Raw genomic sequence first — 14,608 nt, 5'->3', positions numbered from 1 at the left:
TTCTCTTTTTCCGAGAACTCCGTGACTGTGGAGGTCACAGCTCGAGCAGGACCCTGGGCTCCCCACCTGGAGGCTGAGCTGTGGCCGTCCCAGTCCCGGCTCTCCCTGTTGCCAGGTAGAAGACCACCCCAGCCCCCAACAGCCCAAGCGCCTGTGACCCCAGGCTGCCCCCTCACCCCCAGGCTGCCCCTCACCCCCAGGCTGTCCCCTCACCCCCAGGCTGTCCCCTCACCCCCAGGCTGCCCCCTCACCCCCAGGCTGCCCCCTCACCCCAGGCTGCCCCCTCACCCCCAGGCTGCCCCCTCACCCCAGGCTGTCCCCTCACCCCCAGGCTGTCCCCTCACCCACAGGCTGTCCCCTCACCCCCAGGCTGCCCCCTCACCCCCAGGCTGTCCCCTCACCCCCAGGCTGTCCCCTCACCCCAGGCTGTCCCCTCACCCCCAGGCTGCCCCCTCACTCCCAGGCTGCCCCCTCACTCCCAGGCTGCCCCCTCACTCCCAGGCTGCCCCCTCACCCCCAGGCTGCCCCTCACCTCCAGGCTGCCCCTCACCCCCAGGCTGCCCCTCACCCCCAGGCTGCCCTCTCACCCCCAGGCTGCCCTCTCACCCCCCGGCTGCCCCCTCACTCCCAGGCTGTCCCCTCACTCCCAGGCTGCCCCCTCACCCCCAGGCTGCCCCCTCACCCCCAGGCTGCCCCTCACCCCCAGGCTACCCTCTCACCCCCAGGCTGCCCCTCACCCCCAGGCTGCCCCTCACCCCCAGGCTGCCCTCTCACCCCCCGGCTGCCCCCTCACCCCCAGGCTGCCCCCTCACCCCCAGGCTGCCCCCTCACTCCCAGGCTGCCCCCTCACCCCCAGGCTGCCCCCTCACCCCAGGCTGCCCCTCACCCCCAGGCTACCCTCTCACCCCCAGGCTGCCCCTCACCCCCAGGCTGCCTCTCTCCCTGCAGGACACAAGGTCTCCTTTCCCTGCTCGGCTGGCCGGATACAAAGGTCACCCCCGAAGCCGCCTGGAAGTTCCAGCTCCGAGTTCCCTGGGACCACTTTTTGAGATGTTAGGGACCCGCTCCAGAGCCCCCTCTGGGTCACCCTGGGTTCCTCCAGCCCCACTGAGTCACTCACTGTGGACCCTGCCTCTGAATAATCAGGAACGTTGGCTTCAGAGATGTCTCTTGGGCCTTCCCTCTGGCCACTCCTTCTTCACCCACCCCTCCTGGGCACCCTCCCAGCCTGCCATCCCTCACCTGCAGCCAGACTCTCAGGGAAGGTCCATGCTGCTTGGCCTGAGTTCAAGGCTTTCTGCCTGTAGCCTGGACTCCCATGGACCCCCGTGGGCAGGTGGCTTCCCCGTGGCATCCCCACGCCGCCTCTGCCTGCCCCTGTGGACTGACGCTGTCACGCACCGTCCCATGCCACCACCCCGAGCTCCTGACACCAGGGTCTGAGCCTGCATCACCTCTGGCCTCTCATCCCCCACTCTCCTGAGAGCCGTGGTCACAGCAGCCAGCTGCTCTGCTGAGAAGGCAGAGAAGCAGGCACAGGCCTCAGCCTGGACAGCAGGGATAAGGGGCACGAAGGAAGGGGACTCGGCCCCTTCGGAATTCCTCAAGACTCTCAGGTGCAGCTTTGCCAAAAAGGAACTTTTCATGTCATGCAGTTGAGGGGACTTAGTCTCAATCCCAGGCTCCTCTTGACTCTGGGCGGCTTTAATCAGGTTGGGCAGCCTCTGCTACAGCGTGGGGTGGGATGGCTCTCTTCCCTCAGCCACGCAGCTTGTGAGGACAGAGGTGGCGTGTGGGGGACGCATGTGCTGCAGCACACCCGCGGCCGAGACCAGCACTCAGAGGTCGGCTCCCCGGACAGGAACCTTGTAGAGTGCAGATGGCTGAGACCTGTGGACGCCGCCTGTCTTATGGCAGCTTGCTTGCTGGGGCTCACGGCCACAGTGGAGAGGGGCTGTGGGTCAGAGGGCAGCCCAGCGTACAGTCCAGTGCCTGGCAGGAGCCTTGCAGAATGCAGTCGGATGCCTCCACGTGGCTCCCCACGCCCCTACAGGCTCCCTCAGCTGCAGAGCTGGGTCCCATCCAACGCTGTCGCTGGGCAGCGAGAGGCAGAGGCAGGTTCCCCGAGGGAAGCATGGGCCCCTTCTCCCTGCCAGGGTTGCCCCAGCAGGAGTTCATCTTTGCAGCCCCAGAGCCAGGGTGATGTGGGCACAGGTGTCAGGTCAGGGTGGTCGGTAGCCTTGCGCCCGCAAGAGAGATGTGGCCTGAAGCCTGCTGCATGTGCATGCAACACGCGTGTGGGGCCACCTCTGCACATCCCGAGGTGACCCTTTTGGGGAGTCGTGATGGTCAGTGCACGTGTGCCAGCAGGGCTGGTCAGGGTTCAGGAGCCTGAGCCTGAGGCAGGGAGGTGCCGGTGACCGTTCCCCCAAGGTGGTTCACCCACAGCACCGGGCACGGACCAGGTCGTCCCTGCCCCTCAGTAAGCCTGGGGACTGGCAGATCGTCTCTTCCCTGGGGACATGTATCCAGCCACACATGGGCTGACCCCCTCCCAGCCTCTGCACCTGACACAGTTTGATCCCTTCTCAGGCCAATCCTGGGGCTCAGGGCTGGCACATTGTCTCTATCCCAAGGCAGGCACAGGTGGGCACACTGCCTTTGTCCTTGGTCCACTGTGGGGACTGGTCATGTCTGTCTCCAGCACCCAGCATGGCCCCCACACACCTCTGCCTCCAGGGCTGATTGGGCCTGCACTCAGAGTCCCTGCCACACCAGCCATTGGCTGCAGGCATATCACAGATAGGGGGTGCTGCCCAGGGCTCCAAGTAGACCAACTAGATAAAGATTCCCACCCACAGCCCAGGAAGAGCGGGCAGGCAACGGTGATTCCCCGGGAAGAGAAGGGCCCCGGGGTGGGGTGCTCAGAACCCTGGGCCACTCTGCGGTTAACCACCACCTCCCGGCAATGGCTGGCCTCAGCGAGGCCCCAGGGCCTCCCTGCAGCCTCACAGTGTGCATGTCCCTGGCACTTTCCCATCACCAGGCTGTGTGTGGGGAGGCTGGTGCACAGTGCAGGTAAAATAATATGAGAACATGCACCCAGCACCAGGGGACTCAGAAAATGTTGCACACGTGCCCATTTTCTGTCTTTCTGGATACAGTTTGGTTGGAGGATGTGTGTGTGTGTGTGTGTGTGTGTGTGTGTGTGTGTGTGTGTGTGTGAGAAAGGGAAGCTGCTATCCTGCCCACATGTATGTGTGTGTGTCCAGCCCCACCCATGGGATGGTCCCCGCCTTGCCTTTCCAGCCACCCTCACTAGCCCAGGAGGGAGGGAAACCACCGTGGGGACTGGGATTTCTCAGAATTAAGGGGGCACGCAGGGTCATGGGGACAGACGGAATGACCCAGAAGGAAGGAGGCGTACACCAGACCGCAGATGGAGCCCACGCATGGCACGAACTCTCACGCAGACTCGAGCACGCACACACATGTGCACAGAGAGATGGGGTGGACACACGTGGAGCTGGGACGCACCCACGACGTTCTGGAGCACAGGCCGCTAAACCACAGAGCAGCAGAAATCAAAGGCCTGGGCTCTCAAACTCAGTCTAAAATACTCTGGGCCTCCGCCCCATAAGCCACAGGCCGCCCAGTGGCTGAGAGAAGGGGACAGTTGGGGTAAGCAGGGCCGCTGAGCTGCGGGGGGCGCTCCCGCCACTGACTGGGGGCTGGCCCCGTGGCATCGGGCTTTGGTGGTCCTCAGGGCAGCTCCTTCCCCCATGCTAGGCAGGAAAGAGGCCAGGAGGCACTTTCTGGAACCAGAAACTTTTAATTGTGGAACCGAGGGGCCTGGAGTGTGAGGAGGGAGGGGCACGATTGGGGGTACAGTTAGGGCCCGGGAACCCTCAGGTTAGGGTGAGGACCCTGGGGTCTGACTGGTTCAGCCTTAGGTGCCCATGTTGGGGCCGGGGGGCCCCAGGGTCAGGATAGGGCAGGGATGGAGGCCCCACAGAAGGAGGGCCAGTCTCCGGGGAGTCAGTATTGAACCCCCAGGGGCAGCAGCCTGGGCTCAGTGTCCTGGGGCTGGTGCCTCAGGTCAGGACACAGCCCGTCAGTCATAGTCCGCATCGTCGAACTTGGTGCTGAAGAAGGCGGCAGAGTCCTTGGCCAGCCGGGCCAGGTGCAGGGCCCCAGTCACCACCAGCCCCAGGAGCAGCAGTGGCGGCACCAGCGTCCACATCGCGGCCAGGATGTTGTAGCACTTGGCTTTGGAGCCAAAACGCCGGGCCGCTTCCAGGTCACCAACCACCTTCTGATCTCGGGCCTGCAGGGAGACCGCAGGGCCAGATCTCTATGTGTCCTTGGGGCCTGGGGGCCCTTTCCCACCCCCACCCCCACCCTGGGCACCTAGAAGGCCCCTACTGCACCCAAAATCTGGATGGAGAGGTGTGGCCTGAGGAAATAACTCCCTGGGGCCCCAGCTATGGACCCAGGGGCCATCCCAGGCCAGTGTCAGCCTATCAGCGCTCTCTGTGGTTGAGGGTCCCCGAGGGTGCTGAGACACCCCCACCCTGCCAGCCAGGAGCTGAAGTCAAAGGGACCTCTGTTCCAGAAGCCCACAGCATGGGAACCCCCCCTTGATTGCAGAGACCTCTGTGGGTGCCTCCCAATGGCCTCTGTGCTCTTTGCTCTTTGCTCTTGGATGGGGGCTCTTAAGAAGAGGCCCCATGTTTAACGGAGAAGCTCCCCGGCCTTGCCTTCATGAAGAGCTGTTTCCCGGCCGTGCTGATGGTGTTACCTTCACAAGCGGTGCCCACAGAGCCCCTCACTGACAAGCAGAGCCCCCCACCGCCCCCAGCACGGCAAGGACCCCCCACGGAGCTCCCCACCCCTCCCCCCTTCCCCCCACCTTGGTGGAGTAGTGGAGCCTCCCCCCAACCTTGGTGGGGCCCCTGCCCACCTTGATGGAGTAGGCAAGTGCCAGGAAGCCGAGGCAACACAGGTTCAGGTAGAGGGTGCTGAACACCGACCAGATCAGGTGGTCTCGAGGCGGGTGGTGCGGGGCCCCCAGTGTGAGGGCTGTGTGGGCACCGGCCTTGCTGGGCGTGGGGGCCCGGGGGTCCTCGCGGGGATACGCCGTGTCCATGGGTTCCAGCGCCGTCTCTTCCACACTCCGACTGGTGCTGGGAGGGTGGGCACCCGCTCACTTATAGCCCTGCCGCCCTCCCAGCCCAGCCTCTCGACGCTATATATAACACAAATTACAGCCTGCAGGCCGAGGGTGCAGCCCGCCCCTTAGCCCCCACCCCAGGGAGCCCCTGTCCGAGGCTGCCTTGGACCACCCAGCAGGGCCCCGCCTGACAGACATCCCGTCAGGGAGCCCCCCACTTGGAAGGCTACGGCCGGGCTGTGGCAGGGACCCCCACCCATCCCCCCACCCCCATCAAAGGCTGCTGGCCGAGTGGGCAATGGGCAGACTGCTGGCCAGAGCCCCCTCCCTCCAGGACAAGAAGAGTTGGAGGTGCCATCTCAGGGCCATGAGCCTCATAATTCAGGGATGTACAGGGGCCCCCTCCTCAGAACCAGAGCTGCTGAAACCGCAGCCCCTCCATTCCCAGCACTCAACTCTGCCCCTAACACTCTCGGAGCACCAGTGCCAGGCCCTAGGAGCGCAGGCGTCCCTGCAAGGGGGACAGGGAAGGCGGGTGTCAGAGGGCGCGCGTGAGAAGGAGAGAACCACATGGGGGGAAAGCCAGGGGGTGCAGCCTGTTAGGAGCCGGCAGGGGGACCCCCAGGGATAAGCAACAGCTGTTAACACTGGTGGGATGCAGGGAGCCTGTGGGCTCCTGTGGTGGACACTCCCCTCAGCCTCCTCGGCTGCCCTCCCTAATCCCAGGATGTCTGCGGTGAGTGATCCTGTTTAGGGCTCATGGTCTGCCCCAGTCTTGTCTCTGGCTGTAGATGCCTCTGTGTGCTGACGACTCACATTTATGTCTTCAGCCCAGACTTCCCCCCAAAGAGATTGGCTTGGTCCCCAGCTCTGGACACACACACGCAACTCCTGCTCTGTGGACCCCCACCCATGTCCCAACCATAGACCCTGGATCCTCCCTCCAAACCTCCTCTGCCAAGCCTTCCCCCGAGCAGTGGTGGCAGCTGCACCCGGCCAGAAGGCTGAGCTTCCCAGTCTCCCAGTCGGCCACACTCCCGAGTGCCCGGGACCGAGCTGCCCTCCCTCCTCCAGGACCCGCACTCGCCACCTGCAGGGGATGGTTGGGTGGGGGTTCCTTGCTGCTGTGCTTGAGCCTCTGAACCCCAAATATCTGAGACAGGTCTCGGTTAATTTAGAAAGATTATTTTGCCAAGGTTGAGGACGTGCTGGTGACTCAGCCACAGGAGCTCCTGAGGCTCTGTACCCAAGGTGGTCGGAGCACAGTTTGGTTTTATACATTCTAGGGAGACAGGAGACATCAGTCAACATATGTAAGATGAACATTGGTTCAGTCTGGAAAGGCAGGACCACGCGAAGCAAGGCAGGGAAGACTGCAAGTGGGGAGGCGCTTCCCGGTCGCAGGTAGATAAGAGACAAAGTTTGCATTCTTTGGAGTTTCTGACTTGCTTCTCGAAAGGAGGCAACCAGATATGCATTCACCTCAGTGAGCCGAGGGGTAACTTTTTTCTTTCTTTTTTTTTTTGTTTTTGTGAGACAGTCTCGCTCTGTCGCCCAGGCTGGAGTGCAGTGGTGTGATTTTGCCTCACAGCAACCTCCGCCTCCCAGGTTCAAGCGATTCTCCTGTCTCAGCCTCCCGAGCAGCTGGCACTACAGGCGCCCGCCACCACGCCCGGCTAATTTTTGTATTTGCAGTCGAGACGGGGTTTCACCATGTTGGTCAGGATGAAAAAAGCTAACTCTGTAGAGTATTGAAAGAGGTTTGTCTTGAGCCAAATATGACTGACCACGGCTCATGATACCGCCTCCAGAGTTCCTGCAAACGTGCCAGAGGTGGCCGGGCTACAGCTTGGTTTATACATTGTAGGGAGACAGAAGTTGCAGGCAAAGACATAGATCAATACAAGTGCCAACGAAAAGAGTCCACCTCTGTGAAATATTTGAAGAGATTTATTCTGAGCCAAATATGAGTGACCATGGCCCGTGATGCGGCCCTCAGGAGGTCCTGAGAACATGTACCCAAGGTGCTCAGGGCGCAGCTTGGTTTTATACATTTTAGGGAGACATGAGGCATCAATCAAATACATTCAAGAAATACATTGGTTTGGTCCAGAGGGGGGTTGGGGGGAGGGGCAGCGGTGTTCAAGGCTATAGGTGAATTTAAACATTTTCTTGTTGACAATTGGTTGAGTTTGTCTAAAGACCTGGGATTGGTAGAAAAGGAGTATTCAGGTTAAGATCAAGATTGTGGCCGGGCACGGTGGCTCACGCCTGTAATCCCAGCACTTTGGGAGGCTGAGGCGGGCGGATCACGAGGTCGGGAGTTGGAGACCAGTCTGGCCAACATGGTGAAACCCTGTCTCTACTAAAAATACAAAAATTAGCCAGGCGTGGTGGCGGTTGCCTGTAATTCCACCTACTCAGGAGGCTGAAGCAGGAGAATCGCTTGAACCCGGGAGGCGGAGGTTGCTGTGAGCCAAGATCAGATCGTGCCATTGCACTCCAGCCTGGGTGACAAAGCGAGAGACTCCATCTCAAAAAAATAAATAAATAAAAAATAAGGATTATGGAGACCAAAGTTCTTTTGAAGTCTTGTAGTGGCTGTCCTTAGAGACAATAGGTGACCAATGTTTCCTATTCAGATCTTAATCTCTCTTCAGGGTTGGGAGGGTCTGGAAGAAAAAGATCTGGCTATGTTAATTGAGATTCTTTACAGACGCAAATTTGCCCCTACAAAGAACAGCTTTGCAGGGGCCATTTCAAAATATGGCAAAGAAACATGTTTTGGGGGTATTTTGATTTTCTTCCTTGTTTCATAATGTTATGCCAGAGTTAGGTTGGAAAGTAAGTCACAATCTATAGGGTTAAATAAAACTCATCTGGTTGGCTGGGCATGGTGGCTCATGCCTGTAATCCCAGCACTTTGGGAGGCCGAGGCGGGCAGATCACCTGAGGTCAAGAGTTTGAGACCAGCCTGGCCAACGTGGAGAAACCTATCTCTACTGGAAATACAAAAAACAAACAAACAAAAACCAAAACTCATCTGATGAGAATTTACCATTTGTAGGGCATGACTCCCCAGACCCCTTTGATAGGAATTTGGGCAAGATAAAAAAGTCAGAGTTTAGTCCTCACAGTAAGGTGTACATTGCTTCTGCCAGGAAAGGCAGGACATCTCAAAGGGGTGTGGTCACAGGTCATAGTGATACCAGTGGGCCTGCGGAGGTCCCCAATTGCCAGTGGGACCTGGACCCCCACGGATGTCCAGGCTCTTGGCACAAGAAGGAAATTCAAGGATGAGTTGGAAAATAGTGAAAGTAGGGAGATTTATTGAAAAGTGAAGACCAGGCGCGGTGGCTCGCGCTGGTAATCCCAGCACTTTGGGAGGCTGAGGCGGGTGTATCACCTGAGGTCAGGAGTTGGAGACCAGCCTGGACAACATGGCGAAACCCTGTCTCAACTAAAAATGCAAAAATTAGCCTGGCGCAGTGGTGGGCGCCTGTAATCCCAGCTACTGGGGAGGCTGAGGCAGGAGAATCATTTGAACCCGGTAGGCGGAAGTCGCAGTGAGAGGAGATCGCGCCACTGCACTCCAGTCTGGGCGACAGAGCGAGACTCCCTCTCAAAAAAAAGAAAAAAGAGAAGTGAAAAGTACACACTCAAGAAAGGGCCGTGTGGGTGGAGACTCGAGAGAGTCACTTGCAAGGGGTTTGGGTGGGGTTTCCATCTTTCAGAGTTTCTTTCACCAAGGGAGGGAGCATCATGAAGATTCTTGCAAGAAGGTGACGATTTCTCAGAACTGAGGTGCCTCCTATTTTTTTTTCAAGACAACATAGAGGGTCTTTATTCGATAGCAGCTGAGAGACCATGCCTCAGTCCTCTTGAGGGGACGCCTTTCCCCCAGTACCACTTCTTTCCCACGTTTCCCTTCTCTGCAGGCTACAGCTTGATGCAAAAGAAGGGGATCATCCTACAGGTCCTTATACACAACCTTTGAGGGCACAGTTTGGAGGTGGAGTGGCAGAGGACATTTGTAAAAGTGGGACAGCAAATTTTCACTGTAGCCCACAAGGAAGTAGAACTTGCGGGAAGTAGAACGAGTGCCTCAGGACCAGGGCACAGATCTCCAACCGGTTAGCCCGCCGCTGTAAAACCAGCTGGTCAGCCAGGCAGCCCGGGAAGGTACCGCACATGAACTTGCGACAGAAAACATCCTCCACCGTCCGCTCCGCGGCATGGTCCTCCTTGAAAGAGGCCGGGCAAGGATCTGACTACACCGGTCGCCGTCAAGAGATCTTTACTGGAGGTATCGAGCAGAGAAGGAAGAGAAGAGAGAAGAGCTGCTGGTGTGCTGGGTTTTATATCCCTGGGCCTACGTGGGGTGGGCCCAAGGGAAGGCGGGAGATGCTTCTTTCTGATTGGCCCTCCTTTGGCGGGTTCAGACAGTGCCCGGTCAAGGAGGGGGGAAGAACCCGGAACCGGCGCCATTAAGGTACCCCTGTTGCCTAACACTGCTCATCCTGTTCCCCGTGTGAGCGACCTCTGGCCCTCACGGCGGGCGATGAAGTGGGCGCGTGTGCGTCCTCGTAGGTCACCGGCTTGTCCCCCTGGCCTCCGCGGACTCGGGCCGCCGGTTCTCGTTACAGACCGCGGAGATGTGCAGGGCGCGCCCGGCGCAAGGCAGCTCTCGGCCCCAGGACAGCACCCGTGGCCCCCGCAACCCGCCGCACACGGAGGCCGCCATCTTGGGCCGAGCGCCCGCCATGTTTACAGCAAATCTGTGTGTTCCTGAAACTGTCGCGGTGGGTGTGGGCCGTGTTCATAGGAGGAGGGCCTAGGGGACGCATAGGTCACATTCAGCGCCGCGGTGGCTCTGGTCTGTCTTAGCCAGCTTGGCCCACACTGCTTTTGAAGGTCTCATCGGCCCCTCGCTTCTGCAGCAACTTCAACAGTCTCCTTTGCTAGTCACATGAGGCTGCTGCTTAGAATGTTCTGTTCTCCCGCAGCCGCTCCATATTATTCTGTCTCATTTTGTGGATTTAAAGATTTTCTGATGGGCAGTTGGCTTAAGGAGTTGAGCTTTGGGGCCGGGCGCGGTGGCTCACGGCTGTAATCCCAGCAGTTTGGGAGGCCAAGGTGGGTGGATCACGAGGTCAGGAGATCGAGACCATCCTGGCTAACATGGTGAAACCCGGTCTCTACTAAAAATACAAAAAATTAGCAGGACTTGGCGGGCGCCTGTAGTCCCAGCTACTCAGGAGGCTGAGGCAAGAGAAAGGCATGAGCCCGGGAGGCGGAGGTTGCAGTGAACCAAGATCGCGCCACTGCACTCCAGCCTGGGTGACAGAGCAAGACTCCGTCTCCAGAAAAAAAAAAAGTTCGGCTTTGCCTAAAGAGTTGGTTAGTCGAAAGAAATTCTTGAGTTTACGTAACCGGGGCTGTGGAAGCCAAGGGGCTTGCTATGCAGATGAGGCCTCCAGGTGGCAGGCTGGAGATAAGGATGATAAAAAATACCTCTTTTCCACCCTTAAAAAGGGCTCTCAGTTAAATGTCCGTTCTATTAGGAAAAGACCTAGAAAGGGAAGGAGATTCTCTACAGAATGCAAATTTCCCTAATAAGAGACAGTTGTGCAAGGCCATTTCAAAATACGCCAAATAAATAAATTTTGAGGCTGTGCATGGTGGCTCACACCAGCACTTTGGGAGGATGAGGCAGGAGGATCACTGGAGCCCAGGAGCTAGAGACCAGTCTGGGCAACACAGAATTTCCTTGTGGACAAAAGACAAATACAACTCAAACTTACCCTTCTGCTCGCTGAGATAATGCATATCTGATTGCTTCCTTTGCAAAGGCTAATCAGAAACTCAAAACAATGCGATCCTTTGTCTCTTCTCGACCTATGACCTGGAAGCCCCCTCCCCACTTCGAGTTGTCCCGTCTTTCCAGATCGAACTAATGAACGTCATACATATATTGATGTCCATGTCTCCCTCAAATGTATAAAACCAGCTGTGCCCCGATCATCTTGGGCACCCTATCAGGACCTCCTGAGGCTGGGTCTCCCGGGCATCCTTAACCTTGATCCTAAATCGACTGAGAACCTTCTCAGATATTTAGGGTTTACACTGTCACGTGACTCTGTACCAGAGTCAGGTTGGAATTTGGTACCTTAATGCTATGAAGAGTCTGTTTTGTCAGTACTATGAGCTCCATCTCAGTGTTAATGCTGGTTGGTTGTGCCTAAACTCCACAGGGAGGGGATATAAGTAGGCCTGTCCAACCTCCCTTTTCCTTCCAGGCTGTGAATTCAGTTTTTCAGGTTTGTTTGGGACCCCCTTGGCCAAGGGAGCTCCATTCAGTCATGGGGGCTGGGGGGGTGGTTAGATTTTTATTTTTGGTTTTCAGTCAGCACTCCAGTCCAGTCAGGAGGGCTTCAGACCACGAAGAGGGGAGCTGTCCCCACGGCAGAGCCAGACACAGATCCCAGGACATTCTGTGTGTGGGGGAGACATGGCCCAGGGTAGAAGGCGTATGGGGGCCTGGACGTGGCTAAGTCCTTAGAGCTCACCCCAGCCAGCAGAAGGAGGAGGACTTAGGGTGTTCGACATCCAGAAGCAAGGTGAGTAGATGGTAGACACAGCCATTGTTAAAGTTAAATCTTATAAATCTTAGAAATTATCAATAAAATTTATCCTATAGAGCCAAAGTCATCATTACTCAAACACATCACTCTGCAGTTACACGGCTGCACGCTACTGTCACGTAAGCTCTGGAAGTTACTGATGTGGACCTGACCACCCGCTGAGGTGAAAGCAGGGTGAGCAGCTGCCCATCTCTGTAAATTCCACCTTCAGCCATGTCCTCTGGGGAGTCCGGCCTGGTGGGCGAACAAGCCCAGGAAATTGGGCCCATGTAGCGCCTCAAGAATGAAACAGGTGGCAGGTCGAGGTGCACACGGGCCTGCAGGCCACGTTCCTGCCCCTGTGACCCACATTGCCCCCTCTGACAAGCTCAAGTGTACAGCATCAGCTCAGTTTGCCGCGATAGCCTCTGCCAAGGAGGGTCCAGGAAGAAACCCAGAGGCCACACAAGGTGTTTCCACAGGGAGGCTGTGACCTCAGGAACTGCTCAGAGGCAACACCGGTTCATGGGAAAAACAGGCGGCAACTACAGGAAGCAGCTGGCACCCGTGTGAGGACCCAGGGAAGAGGCAGAGATGGTCAGAACCTGGAAATCTGGAGGGTGCCCCAGGGACCAGCCAGCCAGAGCTCTGGGCAGCGTGGGTGCTGCTAGGCTGTGTGGAGCGGGTCTGGGAGCCGTCATCCAGGTGGGCCTCCCGGGGAAAGGGCCATGGCTCCTAACTCCACCGTCCAGGTCTCTGCCATTGGCATCCCACAGCCCCTCTTCCGTCAGTGCTCCCCAGAGTCCCCGTTCCTGGGCCTGGAGGGCTCCTTTGGGGCAGGCAACATTGGCCGCCAGGCCTCTGACCTGCACCAGGAGACACGGGGACCTTTAGCCCCCAAACCCGCATGGAGCAGGACTGCAACCCCAGGAAAGGACAAGGGATGTCAGCGGATGAGGCCTGTGACAAGTGAGGTGAGGCCTTTTTTTTTTTTTTTTTTTTTTTGAGATGGAGCCTGGCTCTGTTGCCCAGGCTGGAGTGCAGTGGCACGATTTAGGCTCACTGCAAGCTCTGCCTCCCTGGTTCATGCCATTCTCCTACCTCAGCCTCTCGAGTAGCTGGGACTAGAGGTGCCTGCCATCATACCCGGCTAGTTGTTTTTTTTTTTTTGTATATTTAGTAGAGACGGGGTTTCACCGTGTTAGCCAGGATGGTCTCAATCTCCTGACCTCGGCCCGCCTCGGCCTCCCAAAGTGCTGGGATTACAGGCGTGAGCCAGGGCGCCCGGCGGAGGTGAGGGCTTTGGGGGAATGGTTGTGGGGCCTGGAGCGTGGAGGCGTCAGCACAGGCCTGGCAGGAGCCCTGAACGGGGACAGTGAGGTCCTGCAGCTGCTGGTCTGGAGTGTGGAAGTCTCCAGGACCCCCCCACACCACTAACAAGATGAGACTTGTGCTCTCTTGGGCTCTAGAGAGGAAGCCCCTCTTAGCCCTCAGCGCCTCCTTCCTCCCCATCCTAAAGTAATTTGATCCTCAGGAATTTGTTCCGCCCTCATCTGGCCCCGGCCAACTCTGCATTTGACAAATGCCAGGAAGAGGAAACCTGAGAAAACGAAACTACTGGGGAAAGGGAGGGCCCACTGAGAACCGTCCCCATAACCCGACCACCGCTGGTCTTCGCTGGGCACCATGAACCACACTGTCCAAACCTTCTTCTCTCCTGTCAACAGCGGCCAGCCCCCCAACTATGAGGTGCTCAAGGAGGAGCACGAGGTGGCCGTGCTGGGGGCGCCCCACAACCCTGCTGCCCCGACGTCCACCGTGATCCACATCCGCAGCGAGACCTCCGTGCCCGACCATGTCGTCTGGTCCCTGTTCAACACCCTCTTCATGAACCCCTGCTGCCTGGGCTTCATAGCATTCGCCTACTCCGTGAAGGTGCGTATGGCCCCGGGGGATGCTCAGAGGGTGCCGGTGAGCCTGGAGCTCCACCTGCCCACATGCTGCCTGGGGTGGGGACTTGTGTGTCCCTGTGAGTTTCTGTGTACGTCTGTCCCATGTGTGCCGTCATGAGCTTTGTCTGTGTGATCTGTGTGTGTGTGTGGCTTGGGGAATCTGCCCGGTGCAGGTCTAGGAGGAGGCTCCAGGGGGCTGGCTGGCTCAGAGTCTGTCCCTGGCTATCCACTAGCCCAGAGCAATTCTCCCTAAAGCCCAATAAGAAGTTACACCCTCACCTTCCAGTCTGGCCCCCAGGCTCTCCCAGAAAGTGAGAAGGGAACTCACAGGTGACTTCACCCCATGGTGGGGAGAACAGCCTGTGCCGGGGCCAAGGCAGAAGGAGGGTGAGCCCCGAGGCTCCTGGAGAGTCTGACCCGGGTGAGGAAGGGAAGGAGGTGGTCCCTGATCTCAGGGCAGGGAGGAGCCAGTGGGGAGCCAGAGCCATGGCACGCAGCTCTCAGCTGGGGGATCCTCTTCCCCTCACCATCTCCTCTCCCCCAGTCTAGGGACAGGAAGATGGTTGGCGACCTGACCGGGGCCCAGGCCTATGCCTCCACCGCCAAGTGCCTGAACATCTGGGCCCTGATTCTGGGCATCCTCATGACCATTCTGCTCATCATCATCCCAGTGTTGATCTTCCAGGCCTATCAATAGATCAGGAGACATCATTGAGGCCAGGAGCTCTGCCCATGACCTGTAACCCACATACTCCACCTTCCATTCCTCGCCCTGCGCCCAGAGCCGAGTCCTGTATCAGCCCTTTATCCTCACACACTTTTCTACAATGGCATTCAATAAAGTGCACGTGTTTCTGGTG

At 58.2% G+C, this 14,608-nt stretch overlaps 2 protein-coding genes, 1 long non-coding RNA gene and 1 pseudogene across 3 annotated transcripts; 2 read left to right on the top strand and 2 right to left on the bottom strand.

The window, feature by feature from the left end:
- LOC115832049 lies at nt 1-1,654 on the top strand. Its single transcript, XR_004027524.1, has 2 exons — nt 1-115; nt 949-1,654. It is a non-coding gene; the product is annotated as an uncharacterized LOC115832049 (long non-coding RNA).
- Nucleotides 1,655-3,812: 2,158 nt separating this feature from the next.
- On the bottom strand, nt 3,813-5,179 carry IFITM5 (interferon induced transmembrane protein 5). The gene is made up of 2 exons (XM_003281296.3): nt 4,964-5,179; nt 3,813-4,327 (listed from the first exon to the last, which is right to left on the bottom strand). Exons 1-2 carry the CDS (start codon nt 5,147-5,149, stop codon nt 4,115-4,117), a joined length of 399 nt encoding a protein of 132 aa, XP_003281344.1. The 5' UTR covers nt 5,150-5,179; the 3' UTR covers nt 3,813-4,114.
- A 3,818-nt stretch (nt 5,180-8,997) lies between these two features.
- On the bottom strand, nt 8,998-9,956 carry LOC100602274 (annotated as a pseudogene).
- Nucleotides 9,957-13,247: 3,291 nt separating this feature from the next.
- LOC100594097 (interferon-induced transmembrane protein 3) lies at nt 13,248-14,608 on the top strand. The gene is made up of 2 exons (XM_003281297.4): nt 13,248-13,731; nt 14,293-14,608. The coding sequence occupies exons 1-2, from the start codon at nt 13,483-13,485 to the stop codon at nt 14,443-14,445; spliced, it is 402 nt and encodes a 133-aa protein (XP_003281345.1). The 5' UTR covers nt 13,248-13,482; the 3' UTR covers nt 14,446-14,608.

This window comes from Nomascus leucogenys, chromosome 21 (assembly GCF_006542625.1).
Source record: "Nomascus leucogenys isolate Asia chromosome 21, Asia_NLE_v1, whole genome shotgun sequence".
Lineage (NCBI taxonomy): Eukaryota > Metazoa > Chordata > Mammalia > Primates > Hylobatidae > Nomascus > Nomascus leucogenys.
This window is presented reverse-complemented; position numbering and strand designations above follow the sequence as displayed.